The 24,068-nt window shown below is 35.9% G+C and overlaps 1 protein-coding gene across 2 annotated transcripts in view; it reads left to right on the top strand.

Moving 5' to 3' along the window:
• The window catches only part of CXH8orf34 (chromosome X C8orf34 homolog), a 443,848-nt gene that overhangs the window by 258,391 nt on the left and 161,389 nt on the right, over nt 1-24,068 (top strand). For both annotated transcript variants that reach the window (XM_074203923.1, XM_074203922.1), the window contains exon 9: nt 21,409-21,494. In XM_074203923.1, the coding sequence (XP_074060024.1) occupies nt 21,409-21,494 (86 nt within the window). The remainder of the gene's footprint in view (nt 1-21,408; nt 21,495-24,068) is intronic.

The raw sequence follows: 24,068 nt of genomic DNA, 5'->3' as shown, positions 1-24,068 counted from the left end.
ATCCATATGACCCTGGAGATTTTTTCTTAGGGAGTTCAATAATGGCTTGTTGAATTTCTTTTTCTGAGCTAGGGTTATTTATGTATTTAACCTCCTCTTCATTTAACCTGGGCAACTTATGTTGTAAATATTCATCCATTTCATTTAGATTGTCAAATTTATTGGCATAGAGTTGGGCAAAATAATTCTGAATTATTAATTTCCTCCTCATTGGTAGTGAGTTCACCTTTTTCATTCATGATACTAGAAATTTGATTTTCTTCTTTCTTTTTTTTTTAATCAAATTGACCAGAGGTTTATCAATTTTATTGGTTTATTCATAAAATCAACTTGGTTTTATTTATTAGTTCAGTAGTTTTCTTGCTTTCAATTTTATTAATTTCTTCTTTAATTTTTAGCATTTCTAATTTGGAATTTAATTGGGGTTTTTAATTTGTTCTTTCTCTAATTGTTTTAGTTGCATATTTTATTCACTGATTTCCTCTTTCTCTAATTTATTCTTGTCAGCATTTAAAGATATAATATATCCCCTGGCAGTCGCCTTTAGTGTATCCCAAAGGTTTTTGGTATGTTGTCCTTAGTTCTTGAAGAACACCATGACAATGGGTGGGTGGGTGGGGAATTCCATGGCAAGCAGATGAATTGAATTTAAGTGAGTGGGGGATTGTGCTAAGTCACCAGTCTTACTCTCTCCTCCAGAGCTATCTGGGTCCAGTGCTCTATCCCTGGGTCATCTAGCTGCCCCAGATGAGTATTTATTGAAGGCTCAGTGGAGGACAAGAAAGGGTGAGCTGTTGTAATGGGGATTCTTGCTTGAATACAAATTGTACTAAATGGTGTCTAAGTATCTAACCACTCTGTGATTTGACATTGCAGTGCCATCATGTCTCTTGGTCTGGACATGATTTGTACTGATAAAAATGCCACAAGAAGGCCCTGTTGTGGTAAAGAGAACTAGCCTAGAGTAAGGAAGACTTCTTTCAAGTTGTGCTGATACATACTGCCTGGTAACCTTAGACAAGTTCCTCAAGAATATACATTCTACATTTCACTGACAGTTTCTTCATTTGGAGTCCCTCTATAATATACAGAAAATTTTTTAAAGAGAAACCTTAAAAATATATTTTGGAACAGTTTCCTATGAGGAACTTTCTTTCCAATGCAAATTGGTACCTTCTTTGCAATTTATAGTTTTAGGGAATTGCCTGAGTCCTTGAGAGATTCAGTGACTTGCCTAGGTTCTCTGAGCCAGTACATATCATCTGTCAGACTTGAGTTCTGGGCTTCTTGCCTTTGGTTAGCTCTCTATACACTATATAATATAACTTCTCTAAGCAAAATATAGAAGACAGTAATTAAGATTTCCTATAAGTATTCAATTTATTTTTGGGTAGCTTTTTATAGGTTGCGGTACTGTCTTCATCTTTATTCCCATGGTTTAACAAAGTCTCTTACAGAGAGAAGATGATTCATAAATTTTAAAAATTTACATTTCTTTATTTTTCTAGAATAAAACATTGCTAGCAACAATATCTGTTAAACCTCATTTTTCTGTTATAATAGCACAAGTTCTTTTCTGTATTTTTTCTCATTTCCATTTCCCTACATGCATACAATTAGGTAGCCTATCTGATGAATAAGAACCAACTAAGAAAGGAACATACTTGTGATAACACTAAATCTACAAACTGCTTATGTAATTAATATTCTGAGAATTCAGATTTTCAGTGATGTGCTGTGTAGTTTCAGTGCAATTTTTGTTAATTTCAATGAACTATTATAGTAATTAAACTCCCATTTGGACTCAGATCAACAAATTATATGCATACATCATTTATTAGTGAAAATTTAGAAACCAGAGGGAATTTATGTCATCCTTATGTATATATTACATATGCAATCTTGATCATGAGAGTACAATTTGTTAGCTCTATCAATATGACATGCTAATTTTAAGGAAATACCATACCATACATCATCTTCTTTCTGTTAAAATGGAACACAATCATTATAGTTCTTTTTATCTTCTCTGAAATAGCTCTCAGTTTAAGGGCCTCTTATAACAGGCAATACTCAGTGGTTGAAGCTTTAGAGTAAGTATTATCTTGTTTTGCTTTTTTGGATCCCTTTGCTGTCTGATGATACCTACAGACCCCTTCTCAGAATAATGACTTTAAAGGTATAAAATAAAATACAAACATTATAAAAGAAACCAATTGTATTGAAATACATTTATCAATATGTTTAAAAAAGATAATGAACCCCTGTATCCCTGTTTTGGTTTACAGTCAGCTTCAGGGAAAGAATACATACACACACACACGCATATGTATGTCTATAGACACATAAACACACATACACACACACACACACACACACACACATATATATATGTTTAATATTAACACTGCCATGTCCTCTATTCCTGTAAGTTTATTTTCTCTCATTATATGAGAATATCTTTTACCATTTTTAAAAGTTTATAACTTTTGTCAAAATAGAAAAGCTACTGTCCCATATTCTCCATGTGTAATAAATCCTCAACTCAAAATCTGCCACTAAAAGAAAATATTTTTAAGTAATACTATCTCCATTTAAGAGAACATGCATTAGAAGCTTGTCTTTTACCCAAAGTATCATAAACAAACACAGGCTAAGTCAACTATGAAGACAAGAATTTCTGTAAGGAGATTTGGGTTCTGACTAAATATTTTGCGGGGCCAGGTCATTTTGAGAACCAAAGCTGGGGTTATAGAAATAATAAGTGCACCCAGGAAGGAGTAGCAAGAGTATCTTCAGAGGTCACAGAGATAATGTACACAAGGTGGGGGGGAACCATCCTTAAACTTAGTTAACATTTAGCAAAATCCTATTTATGTTCTACCAAAAGTCATTTAAAATTCATTGCTCATTTTAGACTTCTGTTTTCTAAAAGAATCATCCTTAAGGTTTCATGCCTAATTGGTCTCACCAATGATGCTGCAATAAATCTGTATTCACAGTTGCCATTCCTCAGGATCTTTATAATCCATCCTGAAAAGAGTGTTCTGTCTCCCCTATCATAACCTTTCCAGGAACCTCATTTGGTTTTCTTAAACCAAACTCATTTTCCAAGTCATCAGTTTTCTTATCAATGAATTTCAGTAAACCAACTGAGACTAATGGGCAAAATACTTTATATTTGGTTGCTCCTGCCATAATATGTTAAGCATCTTTGTATTTTTTTTCTATCAGACTGTATTGGGGATAGTGTAAACTTAATAAGACATGGCCCCTGCAGGCTATTGCTAAAATCCTGAAATCTCTATAGAACTGCAGTAAAGTTAGAATAAATCTACTTCTTATTGATGTATTTACTGAATGTATATTCATAGAGATATTCTATCTAAAGTGAGATGATTTTTTTGCATTCTTATACCTTTTTATGTTTTTAAAAAATCATTGCAACCTACAAAAATGTCAGCTATCATCATTTAGAATGATCATTTTTCCTCTTTTGGAAGTGAGAGACTACATTAAAATTAGAAGGAAAAAGAAGGGATGATTAAAAAAGCAAAAGTTACTCTTTACTGTAAAGAGATGATAAGTCTAGTTCTCTTGATAATATTTTTGTGAAAGGTTTAGTCCAAAATAAGCATCTCTGTAAGTTTCATTATTTGAGAAAATCAGTATAATATATAATTTAAGGCATATTTTACTAGATAACTTGGGTTGACATATGGGCACTGACCCTTACTAGTCATAAGAAACTTCGAATAAGTCTTTTAAACTCTTAGTCTCTATTTCCTCTTCTGAGTACTATAATGGACTCCAACAGACTTTCCATAGGATGATTCAGTGAAGAGACAATTGGTCAAATATAACCTTAGAAGCTTACTAACTATGTAACCCTATGTGTCATTTACCTCTCTCAGCTCTATTTTTCTATTTGTAAAATTGAGATAATAATAACACTATCTCAAAGGTTTTTTTTAAAGAATTGAATGAGAAAAATTATAGGAAGTTATTTGATTAGTTTAAAGTGTTTTGTGTTTGATATTGTTTGTATTAATTCAATTCAATGATACTATGTGTTAAGAAGATACAAAATCAGGATGAAATATGATGACATTTTACATATTATCCAAGAAATTAAATACTAAATAATGTCAAGAAGGAGAGAATGCTAATAACTTCATATAAGAAAAGTTTGCATATAGGGTATGGTACCTGAGCTTTTCTTTATAAAGGAAACATTGGTATTTTATGAGATAAAGGTGAGTAGAAAGTCTACTCTAAATATGGGGGTACATGTACAACAGTTTGGAGAAACATGATGGAATATCATGTCCAGGTAGATCAGTGTGGCAGAAACAGAAAATTTATGAAGTGACTCAATATGAGTGAAAGAAACGTGGGAACCAAATTGTGAAGATTTTTAAATAAAGGGCTAAGGATTTTGTATTTCATCTTAGAGCAGAGATTCTTAACCTTTTTATGTTTGTATCATAGTCACTCTTGACAAATTGATGAAGTCTATGGACCCCTTTGCAAGATTGTGTTTTTAAATGCATATAATAAAATGTACAGTGGTACAAAGGGAATGAATTATATTGAAATATACACACATGCATGTGTGTGTGTGTGTGTAAATTTCCCCATTCAAATTCATGATCCCACTATTCTCAGATTCAGGCTTCTTGGACTCCAAGTTATGAACCTTTTTCCAAGTACTTATTAAGGATTTTTATCAGGTACATGATGTAGTTGAATTTTTCTTTTAGAAATATCATTTTGATAGCACTGAGGAAGATCAGCTGAAGGAAGGAGAGTCTGGATGAAAGGAGTCTCTTTTCACAGTTTAGGTAGGAAGTAATGAAAGCCTAAAGTAGGTAGAGGCTAAATGAATAAGAAATGGAGAAGGGATGCAAGATATATTGTTGAGGTTGACTCAAAATCATTTGGCAACTAATTTGAAGTGGAAATATAGGGAGATAAAAGGAATTAAGTCATTCTCAGATTATTAATAACATTGACTTTAAGGATAGTAATCCCCTTAACAGAAATAGGGGAAATTGGAAAAAATGATGGATTTGGTGGAACATAAATTCTATGATTAAGATGTCTAGAGGACATGTAGATAGAATTCAGCAGTGTATAGTTGGCAGTATGTGATTGGAATTTATGAGCACAATTATAATTGAATATATACATACACACATATGTATTTGGGGGGTCATTTAACTTATCCAGTGTAAGTGAGAAGAGAAGAGAATCTAGGACAGAGCCATGGGAAATGTTCATACCGGGTTCCAGAAAATTGAGTCCAGCAAAGAAGACTTATCATTTCTTATTAGAAGGTTCTCTGGAAGAGAACCAAGAGTGATCAATGTTGAATAGGGTTAAGGAGGGTATAACCAACTACATCAAAACTACAGAAAGGGAAAAAGGATGAGATCTGAGAAGAGGTTACTGTAATTGGCAATGAAAGATTTCATTTGGATATTGGAATATAAAGTAATATTTTAAAACACTAAGAAGTGAGTGATAAATGAGAAAAGGGTAACCAGAAAATTAGAACGTCTTTTTCTAGAAGCTTGGTTTCAAAAAGGAGAAGTGATGTCAGGAGGATAGATAAAGAGAATTTTGCCTAGTTCTCTCCCCTTGGGGAAGAGAAAATGTAAAGTAACTCATCAATGTGCAAATAACAATATTAGCTCAAATTGATATAATACTTTATAAAGTACTTTCTCACAATAATCAAATAACCTTATTTGAGATAGAACAATGAAAGCATTTTTATTCTCATTTTTAGGGCACCTTTTTCTTAGTTCCTTCCTCACATCAGGAGGTGATCAATACTTAATAGGACTGCTCAGTCATCCAAGAAGCTGCCAAATCCCACTACTGCTTTCAGTGCGGAAATGATTCGATGGCCTGGACCATTTATAGGCAGGGTTGTGACTACAGCTCTCAATACATTTGCAACTACTGCTTCATCACTTGCTTGCACCACAGGACTTTGAGATAGGAATGGTAAAGTGGTATGGGTGCTGAATTTTGAATTGTGCTCAAATTGGATTTAAGAGAGGTATTGTTGCATGAAATCATCAGCCTTACTCTTTCTTCCAAAGTCATCATGATCCAACCCTGGCCTGATAATTGTAGCAAGATGGGAGCCCACCCTGTGACCAAGGCACCAATAAATCAACAAAAACTTCTTCAAAGAAGATTCTACTCACCATTGGTACATAGAACGTGGACACACTCACAGACACTACAAGATCCAACAGACCTGAAAGTCAAACAGCTCTTTTTGCAAGAGAACTCAGCAGGTACCACATTCAAATAGCAGCCCTGAGTGAAACAAAGCTGGTAAATGAAGGCCAGATTACTGAACTCAGAACTGGATACACATTTTTCTGGAGTGGGCACAGTGAATGGGAGTGCCATGAAGCTCGGGTATATTTTGGAATAAAAACTAATCTAGTCAACATATTTGAATGTTTACTAAAAGAAGTGAATGGCAGGCTCATGACAATGAGATTGCCACTTGCAAGAAAATATCATGCCAGCATCATCAGTCTCTGTGCTCCTACCATAATGACCCCTAATGAGGTCATAGAAAATTATTTTGAAGACCTGGAGGATAAGCTTGTGATTCTGGGTGACTTTAATGCTATAGTTGACTCAGATTACCAGACATGGCAGGAAGTCCTTGGGAGGAATGGAGTTGGAAATAGCAACAGCAATGGTCTCTCACTTTTGAAGACTTTTGCATCTCATGATCTTCTCATCAGAAACATTTTCTTCCATTCACCTAAATGCAATAAAACTTCCCAGATGCACCCTTGAGGCAAGCATTGGCATTTAAAACACTATGTGATTGTAAGAAGAAAAGACAGGCAGGATGTTAGAGTGACAAAGGCAATGTGTGGAGCAGAGTGCTAGACTGATCACAGACTCATCCTCTCCAAGCTAAATTTTTACATTCAACCAAAGCAGCAACCCCAAAGCAAAATGAATACAAGAAGAATTAATGTCAAGAGATTAAAATATCTCTCTGAATGGGAACAGTTTGTGGCTGACTTGGAGGGGAAAAACTGAGCAATGTATAATTGGCAACAGTGGAGCAGAAAAAGAATGGGCAACTCAGAGATTTGGTGTACAGCATTGCATTTGTTCATCACAGCCAGAATACTTGCAAATATCAAGACTATCTTGATGAAAATGATGGGAAATGCAGAAGCTGTTAAATGAAGAAAGAGAACTCCATAGGATTTATCAGCAATATAGTTCATCCATTTCTAGGAAGGCAGAATTTAAATCCACCAAAAATAATGTATAAATGAACTCTTGGCTTAGTAAAAAGACAGATGAAATTTAGTTTTGTGCAGATACTAACAATTCAAATTGCTTTCATGATTTACTGAAGGCTATTTATGGGTCAAAGACTTTTGGTGCATCTGAACTACTCAGTGCAGATGGAGCTATATTGATTAAACTATAGGAACATGATCCTAGAGAGATGGGCTGAAGACTTCCAGTGTTCTTACCACACCATCATCAATCAATTCAGAAGCCACTGACTGTTTACCTCTAGTTTAAGTCAATCTGTCCCTAGCTGAAGTTCCAACTGAAGAAGATGTTTTGAATGCCATTAGACTGCTTTAATGTGGCAAAAGACCTGTTGCTGATTCTAATCCATCTGAGATCTCCAAGGTGGACCAAAAGTTAACTGAAATTTTCCAGGTTATATGGCATGAAGAGGTTATTCCCCCAAGAATTTAAGAATGTCTCCTTCATCTATCCTTATAAAGGTAAAAGGAATAGTTTGTCCTGTGAAAACCACAGGGCTGTATCTCTCTTACCTTGCTGGCAAGATTCTTGCCAGAGTCCTTCTCAATAGGCTGATCCTTCACCTGAAAGATGGTCACTTCCCTGAGAGCCAGTGTGACTTCAGAAAGGGTAGAGGAACAGTACATATGGTATTTGCTGCCCAACAACTTCAGGAAAAATGCCAGGAGCAGAACAGAGGTCTGTATTCAACATTTGTAGATCTGACCAAGGCCTTTGATACTATCAGTCATGAGGCTTTATGAAAAATTATGTCAAAATTTGGTTCATCAGTATTGTATATCAATTTCATGGTGGCATGCTTGCCTGGTCTCTGGATAGTGGATGATTAATACAAAGAAAACACAGTGCTCCATTAGCCAGCTCCACACCATCCATATGTGGAATTATCAATTGTAACAAATAGAGAAGTTGTGAGAACCGTGGGCAAGTTCACTTACCTTGGCCATGTTTTTTCCCAGGGAATGAGATTGACATATGCTTTGCCAGAGCTATCTCAGTATTTGGGAGACTCTGAAAGAAAATGTGGGAGAGAAGAGCTATTAGACTAACTACCAAACTAAAGGTCTATCCTTGAGTGCAGAAGAAATCAACTTCACAAGTACAGGATGGAATGTTAAATGATTATATAGTAATTTGTATGAAAAAAGATCTTAGGGTATTATGGATGTAAACTCCTTATGGGTCAATGCTGTAATATGACATCCAAAGAAGCTAATAACGTTTCAGCTGCATTAAATGATGCATAGTTTTCAGTGAGAAGGAGGTAATAGGCCTTTGACCCTCTTTCCTGATCAGACTACATTTATAGTATTGTGTCCAGTACTGGTATTCTCAGTTTAGAAGGCAAATTGGTAAGCTATAGATGATCTAAAAAAGACAACAAGAATGCCAAAACGTTTCAAGCTTTGCAGTGGGGGGTTGGTGAAACCACTGGGGAAGTTTATCTTGGAAAAGGAAAAACTCAAAGAATCCATGATAGCTGTGTGCTAGTATTTTCTTTTTAGTTTTTCAAGGCAATGGGATTAAGTGATTTGCTGAAGGTCACACAGCAAGGTAATTATTAAGTGTCTAAGGCTGGATTTGAACTCAGATCCTTCTGACTCCAGGTCTGGTGCTCTATCCAGCATGCCACTCAGATTCCCCATGTGTGCTAGTATTTAGAGGCTTTGCTTTTATGTGAGATTGTTATTTTTTTTTCAGCAAGTCAAATGAGCAAGTTGCAGAGGTACAAATTCAGGTTAAAAGTCAAGGGGAAAAAAACCCTAAGAAACAAATAAACTTCCTAATACTTAAACAGGCTGCCTAGGAAATAAGTTTTCCTTTTATTGGAGGAAAATCTTCTAGTAGAGCCTGGAGGATTATTTGTAAGGGTTTCTTTTTACTAAATATATCCTCTGGGATCCTTCCTACTTACTGTTCAGGTTTGTGAACCTGAACTCAGAGTTTCTGACTTGTAGTATGGTGCTCCTTCAAACAGCATAGAACATAGTTCTGTTTGCTTACTACTCATCTCTGAAATGAGTTTTTAGAAGTTTATCATTTAAGGCAAAGTGTTGAGTAAAACTGAGGAAATGCCGGTTCTTTCCTCCATTCTCCCCCACCACATCTCAATAACACAAACTCTTCTTAATCCAGAAGCAAGTTTTTTTTTTTTGCTTTGTTTAGTTTTTTTTCCATGCTAGAAACTGGCTCATAAACACTACTTGCCCTCTCACTCCTTACTCCCCTCCCAATTTTTTTTAAATTAAAATGCTTCTTTCTAATTGAGGAATGTGATGACTTCACCATTAGGCATTTAAACCTTTTGTAAGTTTAGAGGTATAAAAGTATGATTCTGAGACTACTAACTTCAGTGAACTAGGATCATATGCGCTTAATTCAGAATTGTTTTTGTTTTTATTGTCAAATAAAGCACCATATTAAAGATACAATTTTTCAGGACCTCCCAAGAGTCTTATGTTCAGGCTGGCACTTAACGGACTCAATTAGCACAATAAAAAAAGCATTTTTTTTTTAAAACTCTGTCAGGGTTATGACACAGTCATTGATTCAGTCTGGTGTCAAATGACTAATTCTGACCAGAGAGTTAGTTATTCAGTAGTCTTCTGATTTCTATCTACATGATGCAGATCAGCAATATGCAACCTGGTCAGGCTCCAGACCATACTTCATAAAGTTCACATATATAAAACTGGAAAGAGGAGTATACTGGATTTGAATGAGCTCTTTATACCTCAGAAAAAAATATCTAATTGGTTGCTAAATCTTATTCCTTCCTCCCCAACTTTTCTCTCCCTTTTCTCTAATCACATAATCAGCACCATTTTTTTAGACCATAACCATCAAGTCAGCTTTAATGGTCTTCCTATCTTGTGTCTCTCTTTTCTAATATACCTCCCACACAGCTTCTAAAATCAAGTCATTCTCCTCTTCAGTAAACTTTAATGGTTTCCTATTTGCTCCCTATTTCACTGTGTCACACGATCTTTTTAAAAATGTTATATTTTTTCTTTAAAATAACAATTATTAAAATGTAAATATATGCATATAACATAAATATAGATATATTCATTTTTATAAAATATAAGATTTATATAAAAAAGTTAATTTGTTATTTTGCTGATTTTTAGGCTTAAGAAAATAATGGAAATGGAAAATGTTAATAATGAAGATTAAACTTAAAACTAATATATTCGAACTTTTTTTTTGGTGGAGACCAATTGTTAAACATTTAACAGCATGCTAATGGAAGAACCCTGGAAACTTTTGAACCCAAGCTTGTGCCCTATTCTCTTCCATTTTGCAGATGTAGAAACTAAACCAGAGAGAAGTTAATACTTACTTCTCCAAGATAGACACATCTACTAAGTGTCTGAGTTGTTGAATCCTAGTTCTCTTGATTGTAAGCCAACTCCTCAATCCTCTTTGGGTAAGCCTTAGCAACGGTTACCCAATACATGTACCCAAATGACATTGAGATAAGTGAATTTTCAGGAAAGCCTTGAAAGATACAATAAATAAGTTAGAAAGTCTGGAGAATTGAGGGTATAGAGAATTGAGAGAGTCCTACAGTTTTTTTTTTCCTTGAGTCTAGGGGAGGAGAAGTGGTTTTGGGTCAGCTAAAGAGCTATGAGTTATAAGTCTTTTGGAACACCATCCCCTCAGAACTTTTTGACCCTGCCCAGTCCAAGGTTTTTACTTAGGCATTTGCTCTCCTGAGGAATGACTCAGACAGAGAGATCTTTCCAGTTTGGCGGATTTCCCTTCATTTTTTCTTAAGAGCCATAATATTCAGTCAGCTTACATTTTCTCTTTTTCTCATGGCCGCTGAAGATTTCGGAGAGGTTGGACTATTCCCAGGGCGACTGTTTATTAACATCATAATATGCTCAAGTTGTTTGAATGAATGGCTTTGTCTAGCTGTACAGTTTGGATTAGAGACTTCAAAGTATGGTAATGGTAATTCCCTATCAACAGGTAATACCACCTCCTTTGTCTTATTTTGTGGTCAAGTTTTTATGTTATGATTGAGGGAAAACAGAAGAGACCTAAACAAACCCAATACGTTTTCCATATGTATTTTCCTTAGATTACATTTGTGGAAAATTTCAAGCCCCTGCCAGAAAAGTAATTAACAGTTGATAAGAGGCCACCTACAAGCAGCTACATTTCTGCAATCATGTATACACAGTCAGCTATAAATTTGATGTATCTCAAATACTGTGGGAGGTCATATCTTTCTTTCAGGGGTTAAGAGAAAATTTTAACAGGAAAGAACTTGTTTTTATCTCTTTTCTAGCATTAATCATATTTTAGAAGTTAATGTTAAAAAGGTTTATTTTTATTTTTTGAGAGTGAGAGAGATTTCTAAACTGAAGATAAGAATATTCCTCTGTGTGTATGTTGGAGAGTGATACTCAACTATTTTTTCTTACTCAATATTTTTCAGGGAAAATGATGGCAACTTTTAATTTGATGCTTTTTAATTCTGGTTTGACACACAATTAGCTACCCAATTCATAGAACTGTCTGCCAAAAGGAACATTAAATGCTTATATTGAATTTAGGTACAAATTAAGTGAAGTATATATCTATCTACAAATTTGCAACGCATTTTGCTAGTCACAGAGATATATGAGAAAGTGAAAAGGGATTTGGCCTAGTATAAAGACAGCTAACCTTGGAGTCAAGAAATACTGGCTTCAAGTGCAGAATCTGACACATATTGGCTGAATGACCCTGGACAAGTTAGCATCTCAATGCTCCAGGCATATGACCAAGACAGTAAAAGGTAGAGTCGTTGCTGATTTACAATGGTAAATGGTTTTACCACAGGTTGAGTGAAAAAAATGAAGAGGACTGGTACAGATGGAGTGTCGAATTTGAAGTCAGGAAGTTGAGTCTCTCACATTTACTAGCTGTGAGATTATGTGGAAGTCACTCTACCTCTCTGATCACCAATTGTTTTTTAAAATAACTTTTTGGGTAAATTTTAAAATATATTTTAAACTTAACTGTAAAATAAGAAACAATGTGTCATATATATACAGAGAACATGAGAGAATTCAATGTAAGACAACAAATTTCCATTTCAATAAAACCTATATAATAAATACTATACATTATTTTTAAAACTCTCCAGATTTTCTTTACTCCTTATTAAGTTTTCTTTAGCTTTCTGCCATGGACTTTTAACTTTAGTTTTCCCTTCCCCCTACCCTAAAGAGGATTGTAATTAACCAAGGATATATGTGTGTGTATATTTTTCTCTAAACACATATATGGATATCTGAAAATATTCACACATATACACATACAAACTTATACACATATATGTAAGACTGTACTCTGTTTATTTCTGCTTGTCATCTTTTTCTCTCATGGTAGATATCATCTTCTTAAATCCAAGTCTTTCCATATTTTTCTAAATCTACCAACTCATTATTTCCTATACAATGACAGTATTCCAACCAATCACATCCTACCTAAGAAATTGTCTATGAAAGTATTTTTTCCCTCAAGTATCTGCTTTTCTTCTATGCTTGGCTACATAGGCTTTATTTATACAAGAAAATTTTAATTTAAAATAATAAAAAGTTATCCATTTTATACTTCCACAGTGTTTTCACCTTATAATATATTTTAAGTTCCAATACTGCTGAACCTACTTCCTCTACATCTTTTTCTCCTGGTTTCTTTGAACTTCCTGACGTTTTGTTTTTTCAATTGAACTTTGATATTATTTTTTCTAATTTAGTAGAATGGTTATTTTTGTAATTTGATTTGGATGACCATCATTTTTTTAAACTGGTAATAAGAGTAATGACCCTCATAGGGTTGATGCTGGAGTCAATTGAGATAATACAGGTGTGATAGGGAGGTGAGAAATAATTTGTGTCTTTGCAGTTCAGAGGGACAAATATTGCTTTCATAGGCTAAAAGTGAATTGGTATTATGATAGTCATTGGGTTGAATGTAGAAATGAATCATGCCCTCAAACTATTTAGGAGACATACAGAATTTGCCAAAAGAGAAGGAAAGGATGGAATGGAAGCTAACAGCAGAAATAGATTAAACCTTCCCAGTCCTGATCAGGTTTTTCTAAACTAATCCAGAAAGAATCAGTGGCATGGAGGAAATAGGTGAAAAGAGAATGTGAGAATAAGCAGGGCCACTAGTGCCCTGCTAAAGACTTCTCAGGGTGGAAGAAGAGCCAAAGCTGCTGATCATACCCTCCCTTTTACATACTGAGGGAAATTTTAACAAAAGTTCTAATATTTTCCCATCTTTCTCTCTCTGTACCTGTCCAGAAGCACAGTTAAAAATAACTTTAAAGAAAAGCAGAGAGACAAAACTCTGACTATTTTCCTATTTGGGAACTGTGAGCTATGGAAATTTTTCTTCTCACTTTTCATCTGATTTAAATGTTATGGTGTCCATGGAAGGGATAAAACATTAGGAACCATTAGTTAGTTGGTTAAATGTATAGTAGAGCTCAGGGCCTTAGAATAAAACATTGTCATCTTCAAATCTGGCCTCAGACACTTACTAGGGTAAGATCATCTGAAAGTGGTCTGGAGAAGAAAATAGCAAAACCACTCCAGTAACTTTGCCAAGAAAAACCCAAATAGAATCAACTGAGAACAATGAAACAAGGAATCTTTGTTTTCCCCCAAAATAAAGTTGATTATCATGACAAGATACAGCTAGCTAAATTGAGAGGTGGGGGGGGGGGAAGGAGAAGGAGAGGGAGAGAAAAAGCAGTAAGAAGGAAAGATAGTGGTTAATAAGATTACTGGTGTTACATAGGCAGAAACTTTGCAATCTTAAATATATTTCAGTTAATGTCAATATTTTTAGAATTATTGTGAGTGGTCACAATTTCAAGAAACTCAGATCACTACTTGAGATCTCTAGTCTAGCAATGCTACATAGAGAAATGATTTTTCTTAGATAAGGAATCTGAACAAGAATGATAAGGAGGTCAGAGAAGGAGGAAATTACTTTCATTTGGAATGGTCAGAGAAAATTTAATGGAGAAGGGGGGATTTCATCAGTACCTTTAAAATTTTAATTGACTTAATAGAAGCAAGGAGGACATTTCAAATGGGTTTCCTATGTGAACAGGAAAGCACAAAGCAATCTTGGGACATGTCTGGGTGGCACTATTAGAGGATTTATGTAGCAGAAGAATAGCAACAACTGATATTTCTAAAGAACTTTTTTCAGGTTTCACAGTGCTCAATTTGAAATTTCTCATTTGCTTTTCACATCAACCTTGAGAGTTAAAGTAAATAGTAAAAATCTTATTCCCATTTTAAATATGAAGGAAAGTTAATAAAATTAGGAAATTTTCCAAAGGTCATAAAGCTACTCATTATCAGACTCAAGGCTTGAACCAAGGCTTTTTCATATATCTTGCAGTTGAGAGAAATTATATGGGGAGGAGAAGTGTATGACAAGGCTTGAAATATAAATTATGTCCAGGTTATGGAGCACTTTGATTATCAACAATAACAGCAGAAAACTTTAGCTTTTACCTTAGAGACAGTGAGCATATAATGAAGATCATTAGTAATTCTAAGAAGTTTTAAGTTAGGAAATAAAATATAGTACAAAAACCTGATTCTAAATGTGCACACACATACACACACACACACACACACACACACACACACACACACACACACACAGACAAACAGATACAAAACTTTCAATGACTCTCCTTTACCTATAGAATAAAGTTCAAACTCTTTATTTTTGGCCCATGGATCCCTGTGAGTCTGATAAAGTTTTTGAACCTCTTCTGAGAATGATGTTTTCAACTGCAGGGAAAACATAAGATTAAAGAAGAAAACCACTTTAGAGTGAAATATAAAACAGATTGTCTATCTGAGGAGAGAGTAGTCTAACAAATCCATACAAATGTTTTGGTAATTTTGAGATTCATATTTTATTCTAGTGAAGAAAGATGGATAAGGCAGACAATAATTCATGATAATAATCTTTAATTCCTTTTATTGTGATTGTTTTTTCCTTTAGCCACCAAAACATGTTCTGATTTTGGCTTTGTTTACCAAGCAAACTTTTTACTAGGAAGTGAATGTTCTATCTTATCTGATGCTTTCATTCTATTTCTCATCTACAATTATACTTCTCATTGGCAATAATTTCAGCATTTTATTGGCAATTTGGTTCATTAAAAATCCCTTGTTTAATTTTCAAGGGGGGGCGAAGCCAAGATGGCGACATGAAAGGATTGAGTCTTAGGAGCTCTCTGATAAAAACGCATAAACTAAGGACTCTAACTAAACTTTCAAGAGACAGAACCCACAAAGGGACCCAGTGAGGCAGTTCTCCTACTCAAGGTAACCTGGAAAAGAGCAGAAAGGCTCTGCTCCCCTGGGTCGGAGGGGCAGAGGGGCGGCATGCCAGAGGGGTGGCCCACCAGAGCCAAAGAACTTCAGCCTCCTGGAGGCAGCCCCAGGGCGCTGGGAGCCGCAGCTCACAGCAGCAGGGGAGTCTCCTGATCTGCACCCCAGGGAGCACCGGCACAAAGTGGGGGAACAGCAGGGGACCTTTGCCAGAGCAGCACATGGAGCCCAGCCCTCAGGGCACACAGCAAGCAGCTTGGTCTTTCAGCAGCCTAGACCCTGAAAGAGAAGCAGGCGGAGCTGGTAAACAGGAGTCCCCAGGGCATGAGCCCATTGAGCTGAGGGAGGGGAGTGAAGAGAGAGAGACTGCTGAGCTCTGTCCTCTGCCCTTGGAACAGGACTCTGGGGCTCTGACCACATTCAGATCCTGATCCCAGTCTAGGCCTCCCCATAGAACAACAGCCCCCCCCCCCCCTCAGCCCTGTGGCAGAGGGAGGTGCTTATGTTCATTCACAGACCAGGAGGGAAGACAGAACCTCACACACTGAGACCCTTGTGGGAGTGTCCCAAAAGCTCAGGAAGCACCCCAAAACACAGGCTTAGGTTGGGAAAATGAACAAGCAAAGAAACAAGAGGAAGACCATTGAGAAATATTTTGCAAATGAGCCCAAGAAGGATCAAAATACTCAGTCTGAAGATGAGGAAGCACAAGCTCCTGCATCTAAAGACTCCAAGAAAAACAGAAATTGGGCTCAGGCTATGATAGAGCTCAAAAAAGACTTTGAAAATCAAATGAGGGAGTTAGAAGAAAAACTGGGAAAAGAAAGGAGAGAGATGCAGGAAAAACATGAAAATGAAGTCATCAGCTTAGTCAAGGAAATCCAAAAAAATGCTGAAGAAAATAGCATGCTAAAAACCAGCTTAGGTCAAATGGATAAAACAGTTCAAAAAGTTATTGAGGAGAAGAATGCTTTAAAAAGTGAAATTGGCCAGATGGAAAAAGAGATAAGAAAACTCTCTGAGGAGAACAAATCCTTCAGACAAAGAATAGAATTCAGGGAGATTGATGAATTTACCAGAAATCAGGAATCAATACTTCAAAACCAAAAAAATGAAAAATTAGAAGAAAATGTGAAATATCTCATTGAAAAAACAACTGATATGGAAAACAGACTTAGGAAAGATAATTTGAAAATTATTGGAATACCTGAAAGTCATGATCAGGAAAAGAGCCTTGACATCATTTTCAAAGAGTTACTACAGGAAAATTGCCCTGATATTCTAGAGGCAGAGGACAAGATAGAAATGGAGAGAATCCACTGATCCCCCCCCCCCCCCGAGAAACAGATCCCAAAAAACCAACCCCCAGGAATGTTATAGCCAAGTTCCAGAACTCCCAAGTCAAAGAGAAAAGATTACAAGCAGCCAGAAGGACACAGTTCAAATATCATGAAGCTGCAGTCAGGATCACACAGGACTTAGCAGCAACTACATTGGAAGCTCCTAGGGCTTGGAATACAATATATGGGAAGGCAAAAGAGCTTAGAATGCAGCCAAGAATGAACTACCCAGGAAGGCTGAATGTCCTCTTCTAGGGAAAAAGATGGACTTTCAATGAACCAGGGGAATTTCAGATGTTCCTGTTGGAATGGCCAGAGCTGAACAGAAGGTTTGATCTTCAGATACAGGACTCAGGTGAAGCATGGAGATTGGAGGAGAGGGGGGAAATATGAGGGACTTAATGAGGATGAACAGCATGTATAGAAAAATGATACTGATAATATTCATATGAACCATCTCAGTTAATAGAGCAGGTAGAGGGAGCTTTTATAGTTGAAGCACAGGAGAAAGCTGAATTTGAAGATAAAATATGGTGTAAAAATGGAGTCAATAGGAAAAAAAGGGAAATGGAATGAGAGAAAGTAAAAGGAGAGGGGAAATAGTCCAAGATATTTCACATAATATTTTTTTTTTATTACAATGAGCTATTGCAATGATATGGAAGAAGGGAGGCAAGGGGGGACGAGGGAACCTTTGCTCTCATCAGAGTTGGCTAGGAGAGGAAACAGCAAATATACTCAATGGGGTACAGACTACTGGAGTAAGAAGGAGGGGGGAGCAGGGGGAAAGGGAGGGGATGTGAATAAAGGAGGAGAGGATGGACCATGGGGGGACAGTGGTCAGATATAACACATTTTCTTTTTTTTACTTCTTGCAAGGGGCTGGGATTGGATGGCCTGCCCAGGACCATAGGGTCAGGTGGATTCTGGGCCTAAGGGGTGGTATGGGGGCTCAGGGCTTCTTGGCCCCAGGACCAGGGATCTCTCTGCTGCACCACTCAGTGACCCTACAGCAGAGTCAGAGTGAAAGGAGAGAGAAAATATAGTACATGGTAGTGGAGAAGTAAGAAAGGAGGGAGTTGCGATCAGCAATGGCAACGTTGGAAAAATATGGAAGTAACTTTTGTGATGGACTTATCATAAAGAATGTGATCCACTCACAACAGAGTTGATGGTGTTGGAACAAAGACTGAAGCACATTTTTTGTTATTATTATTTGAAGGAGGATGCAGGGCAAGTGGGGCTGGGTGGCCTGCCTGGAGCCACATAGCAGGGTGATCTTTGGGTGTCTGGGGCTGGATTCGGACCCAGGTGCTCCTGGCTCAAGGGCCAATGCTCTGTCTGCCAACCAGCCACCCCTACTATTATTACTATTTTATTTTATTTTGGGTCTTTTTTTTTTCTTCTTTTTGGTTTTTGCAGGGCAGTGGGGATCGGGTGGCTTGCATGTCATATGGCTGGGTGATTAGTGGGTTTACGAGGCTGGATATGGACTCGGGTGCTCGTGGCTCCAGGGCTGGTGCTTCGTCCATTGTGCTACCTGGCCATACCTACAATTATTACTATTACTTTTTTTAATTTTAATTTTTTTTCTCTCCTCTTTACTTTTTCGCCCAAACAAGTCTATCTATAGTCGTGGGGGGAGGGGTATTTTGTTTACTTGTAAACAAGTATATTTTATTAATGTAAAGAAAAACATTTGTACAAAATGAGAATAAAAAATAAATAATAATAATAATAATAATAATAAATCCCTTGTTTAGAGAACAAAGTTAATGTGGAACAATTTTCCAGAACCTGATTACATATATCCAGAGCTTAGGAGAGTTGACAAAATTGAATTCCTTAAATCTATAAGGTTATGACCAGGTCTAGGACTCATGATGATCTCTATAAAAGTAATATTCCATGAGACACAGTCAGATGGTCAGTCTCTTTTTATGATCCTCATTAGTATTCCAAATGAATTTATAATAGCTACCATTTTTATAGACTTTATAATGTGCCAGATATTTTACTAAATGCTTTATAATTATTATCTCCTTTCATCCTCATAGCATTTTACAACTAAGAAACCTGAGAAAAGCAGAGGTGAAATGACTTGCCCAGGGTCACACAACTAGTGTCTAAGGTCAAAATTGAACTTGGGTCTTTCTGACTATAGGCCTAACTCTAGCCATTCCACTGCACCTACCTTCCAATCTAAGAATTATTCCCCAAATTTTCATGCAAAACCTCTGCATCAATCATGTTATAACTAATAATGTTTGCAAAATTTCCTGGATATTGTGTGGAGGATACAATTCAATGGCATAAAAAAGACTTTATATCTAAAAAGTATCCTTTGAATGTCAAGTCAAAAACTTGTGTCTGGCAAGGAGATAGAGTGAATTTGAGAAGAACCTCAAATAAAGATGGGATATTAGAAGTGATTTGGGAGGGAAACTTAAAAGAAAGAAAATTGATGTTTGGATGCTGTCCACCACCTAAAAAAAACAACATAAGCGTTCTCTGCAAATGAATGTCAGATTCATAGAAGATCTTTCACAAGCTAGTTTTTTTCATGACCTAATATAAATTTTCATTTTGAGTAACATCTCCATTTTGTAGCCAGTGATAGCCTTGAGAGGCATACTTAAAAAAATTTGATCACTTTTGTCAAATTTCTCTCATACCACTGTCTAAAGAATCATGAGTATGTATGACAAATATGTGTGAGGAATTAATCTCTATTTTAGCAAGAAAGTGCAATGTTTATGACCTGAAAAGCTGTCAAAAACCCCAATGCATATGAATGATTACCATAATGTGAAGTTAAAGAAATTTTAAATTGTAATGCATATTTTCATTATAATCTTGTTTGTTATGAAATTATGAGTCCTTTTAAAGATTAAGAATAGCCAAGCTGAGTAATGCTTTTTTTTTTTTTTGATTTTGCAAGGCAATGGGGTTAAGTGGCTTGCCCAAGGCCATGCAGCTAGGTAATTATTAAGTGTCTGAGGGCAGATTTGAACCCAGGTACTCCTGACTCCAAGGCCGGTGCTCTATTCACTGTGCCACCTAGCCACCCAGAGTAATGCTTTTTATAGTTGTTTGTTCACTTGAGGGAAGTTTTAGGGGAAAATTTGGATTTATCTGATTTTCACTGTTCAACAAACCTACTATGCTCTTAGATTCAAGTCAGAGTAAAGGTCAAAAAGTGAATTGGGGGAGGCTAGGTGGTGCAGTGGATAGAGCACCAGTGGTGGAGTCAGGAGTACCTGAGACACTTAATTACCTAGCTGTGTGGCCTTGGGCAAACCACTTAACCCTATTACCTTGCAAAAACTAAAACAAAAACAAAACTAAAAAAACGTGAATTGAAAATGGTCTTTGCTAAACTTCAGCTTATAGTTTCCTTTTTCAACCTGATGGCTAATTGGGGATATTTTAAAACATCTTTTGGATGTGTATAGAGCTGTCAGTGAAATAAGCAAGCTCATTGCTTTAAAAAGTGAGATTTCAGAAAAAAAAAACACTGACTTGCTTACTGTTGATAGACATTGGCCCATCTGTTTATAAACACTGCTCATCAAAATTGGATATGATATGTTAAATATCTTTTGCTGGAAGTATGCTCATTCTGTACTTAAGGCACATTATTCAACTCACATTAAGAATATCCAACATCTTTTTGTAGAATTATTTGACTACTGTGAAAGCTTCTCCTCTTAAGAAACAGGTTTTTAAAAAAAATTTTAATGGCATTGCCCATGATGTAATATACATAAAGCATGATTCTTTCCTTTTATTATTGAGGTCTCCTAGACTCTAGCATTCTAAATCCAGTTTAGGACCAAGAAGATGATCCTACAGAAGAAAAGTAAGTCTAGAATAGAAATTTCATAAAGTCACAAGTTTTATGTTACTGAATCCTACAAGAATGTTAGAAATGCATAGATAGGCATTGCATTCCATTGGAAAGAGTGCAATTTAGTATTTATACGTGTTCTAAGAGGTAGAGGACAGTTGAAAGTGCAAATGATTTAGAGTAAGATCTGAGTTCCAGTTCTGATTCCATCACTTAATAGCTCTGCAACATGGGCAAATCAACTGACATGTTTAAATCTTGATTTTCATACCTGTAAAATGCAAATAATACTTGGACCACCGAAGTCACACAATTGGCACAAAGATATGAGATATACATAAAAGCCCTTTTAAAATTTAATTAATGATAACATGAAAGTGACAAGTTTGAAGCATCTCATCTAAATGTTTAAAGTTATACCTTTCTCATTATCTTTTTTTTTTTTTTTTTGGCACTTCCTATCTCAACATTTGCTATGTTTTCATGATAGTTTTTCATTATTTAGGTTGCAAGGTGACAATCTTGCAGAAGGAACAGAAGAGGTTTCACAGTTACTTCATACACCTGATGAAGCAGTCCCAGACTCTGTAGGTGAGTTTCAACATGAGAATGCATATTTATTCAAATTCTTAGTTGTATCCAAGGTTTAAAAAAAAGGTGTTCTTCTTTAAAGTAATTCCATCTACCTTGGCTCAGTCTATCAACTCAGTTCATCAATTTCTCCTCCTGATCTGTCATGAATCTGTTCATTGGTTTGGGTTTTGGGAAGACAAAGGACAAAAGAGTGAGAAAAAATACATTCAATTGAAGTCTGAGGGAACCTTCTGAAGTGGATCAGAACTAATTAGAAATATATATCTAAAGTAGCAAAGTATATTCTGGATTATAGCACACTCAATGGATAGAGTGTTGGTACTAGAGTCACAAAGATCAGGGTTTAAATCTCATCTCTGAGACTTTGGAGTTGAAGGGATCCTTCATAGTTTAAGTGATATTAAGTATGGAAACAGTTTTGGAAATTTTGAAGCACTATGTCTTCAATGGTATTGTTATTGTTTCTTGTTATTCATCTCCTAGGCATCAGATAAACAGGAACACATCAACTTCAAGCTAGGTCCCACAATGAATGCAGTGGTATAGACAATGTATAAACTAATGCTATACTGACCCTAGTATTTCAAAATGTTTTGCCTATTTTAGGGAACCAAGCAGGTTTTCCTGCTCTTGAAACCTTTCTCCTTGCTACTTAATTGCCTCTCATTAGTGTATTTCTATAAGGTCTATCTACTACGGAGGAGAAGCATCCAAGCTGATACAACTGAGACTCATAATTAGTTTGGGGCAGTTATTGTTGCAATATCTATTTTGTGTTTGCAGAGAAGTAATGAAAACAATCTAAGTTTTTCTTCTATGTTTTGATATCTTAGCTCAAACTTCCTTTTTCTTAAGGCCTGCTTTGATGCTTTGTCATGGGTTAAAGGTCTGCTTTGTCCCCTAAGATTGGACCAACAGGATAGAAGCTCTATCCAAGTCCACTTGGTTAGTTGGACCAGAACAGATCTGATGATAGATTTATGTATATGTCATGTAAAGAAAAATCTAACTAAATTTGAAGAAGTTCTATACAAGAAATTTGTCCCTCTGAGCATGGATTTTTAGGCAACAGAAATACTTGAAGACTATTTGCCATAGAATGGCAGAGTTGTGATAAGGGGTTGATGAATGCACCCAATCACAGATTTTTGAAGGATTGAATTAAAAATATTTTTGTCCTTTTATGCACCTGTTATTAGGGTGGAATTCTTCACATGTATACTGTCATTCTTCCAGGCTTCAGGATGGAATTCTTTGCATATATATTGTCATTCATCTGGGCTTTTGTGTCTTTGTTCTTTTTTCCTCTTGATAAGAATGTTTTCTCTCCTTCCTGACTCCTATCCAACTCCTACACATTTTCAAGGCCTATCCCAACCTTTTCTTTTCTTTTTATTAGTAGTGTTTTAAATAGTTTTGATATTTTAAAAATAATAATGTATTCATCTTTTAGGAGACATGGTTGAAAGATATTCAGTATGAAGGGAAAGATAATGGTAGAGATGATCAGAGAATCCTATTAGTAGGTCCTGGGATTCATGGGAAAAAATAAGTGGGGTCTTAGTCATTTTTTTTCTGGAATGGTGGAGCATTTATGGTGGGACAGCTGTTTCCCACCACAGCACTTTTCACAGATGAATATTCAGTTGTTCCCTACTACATAAATTGATTTTCTATGACTAAACTATATAATGAAATTTTTGAGGTCATAATAAGGAATTGGGTCACAATCTTCTTGACATAGAAATCAAGTGTTTGCTAAAATGTTTTTAAGTAGACACTCTGGAGAATATGAACAGTAATTTTTGATGCTGTCTTGATATTAATGAAGACTGAGAGATTTGATGGTCAAAGGCGAAACTAAGAATACTAATTTGTAAAAGCCTATAAAGATGATGAAAGTTTGTGAGAATACAACTTCACAAAATAGAGAAAAACAGAAGAGTGTACAATGAGTTTTTCAAGATGGTTAGTGAGAGACCTGACTAGGCAATGCCATAGAAAGTACAATTAAGAATGAAGATGGCAGGAGAACAAGCTACAGAAGGAAAATGATAGAGATCTACAAAGATTTTATTATTTTTTGCTACCATTTATGATAGTAGAGCTTCCATACACACACAGACTTAAATATCAAAACACTAAATATGATTATGGAGACAGAATACTGGGGGTAGCTAGGTGGCACAGTGGATAGAGCATCGCCCTGGAGTCAGGAGTACCTGAGTTCAAATCCGGCCTCAGATACTTAATAATTACCTAGCTATGGCCTTGGGCAAGTCACTTAACCCCATTACCTTGCAAAAAACCCCCTAAAAACAAAAGAGAAGAAATACCATCTAGAGACCACGCATATGAAGACAATATCTGTACTTGAGAAAACACACCTCTATATGTACTAAAGGATTAATTCACAAGCTATGTGAAGGAAAGGGAGATGTAAAAGATTTCAAAAAATCTTAGACTTCAGTATTTAGAGAACATCCAAAATATCAATTTCTATATCTATTTTTCTGTTCATGAGATCCTCTATATGGATATCAAGGACTTCCTTAATTATAGAATCAATAG

This window comes from Macrotis lagotis, chromosome X (assembly GCF_037893015.1).
Source record: "Macrotis lagotis isolate mMagLag1 chromosome X, bilby.v1.9.chrom.fasta, whole genome shotgun sequence".
Taxonomy (NCBI): Eukaryota; Metazoa; Chordata; class Mammalia; order Peramelemorphia; family Peramelidae; genus Macrotis; species Macrotis lagotis.
The sequence above is the reverse complement of the archived record's forward strand: the minus strand, read 5'-3'. Positions and strand labels throughout refer to the sequence as shown.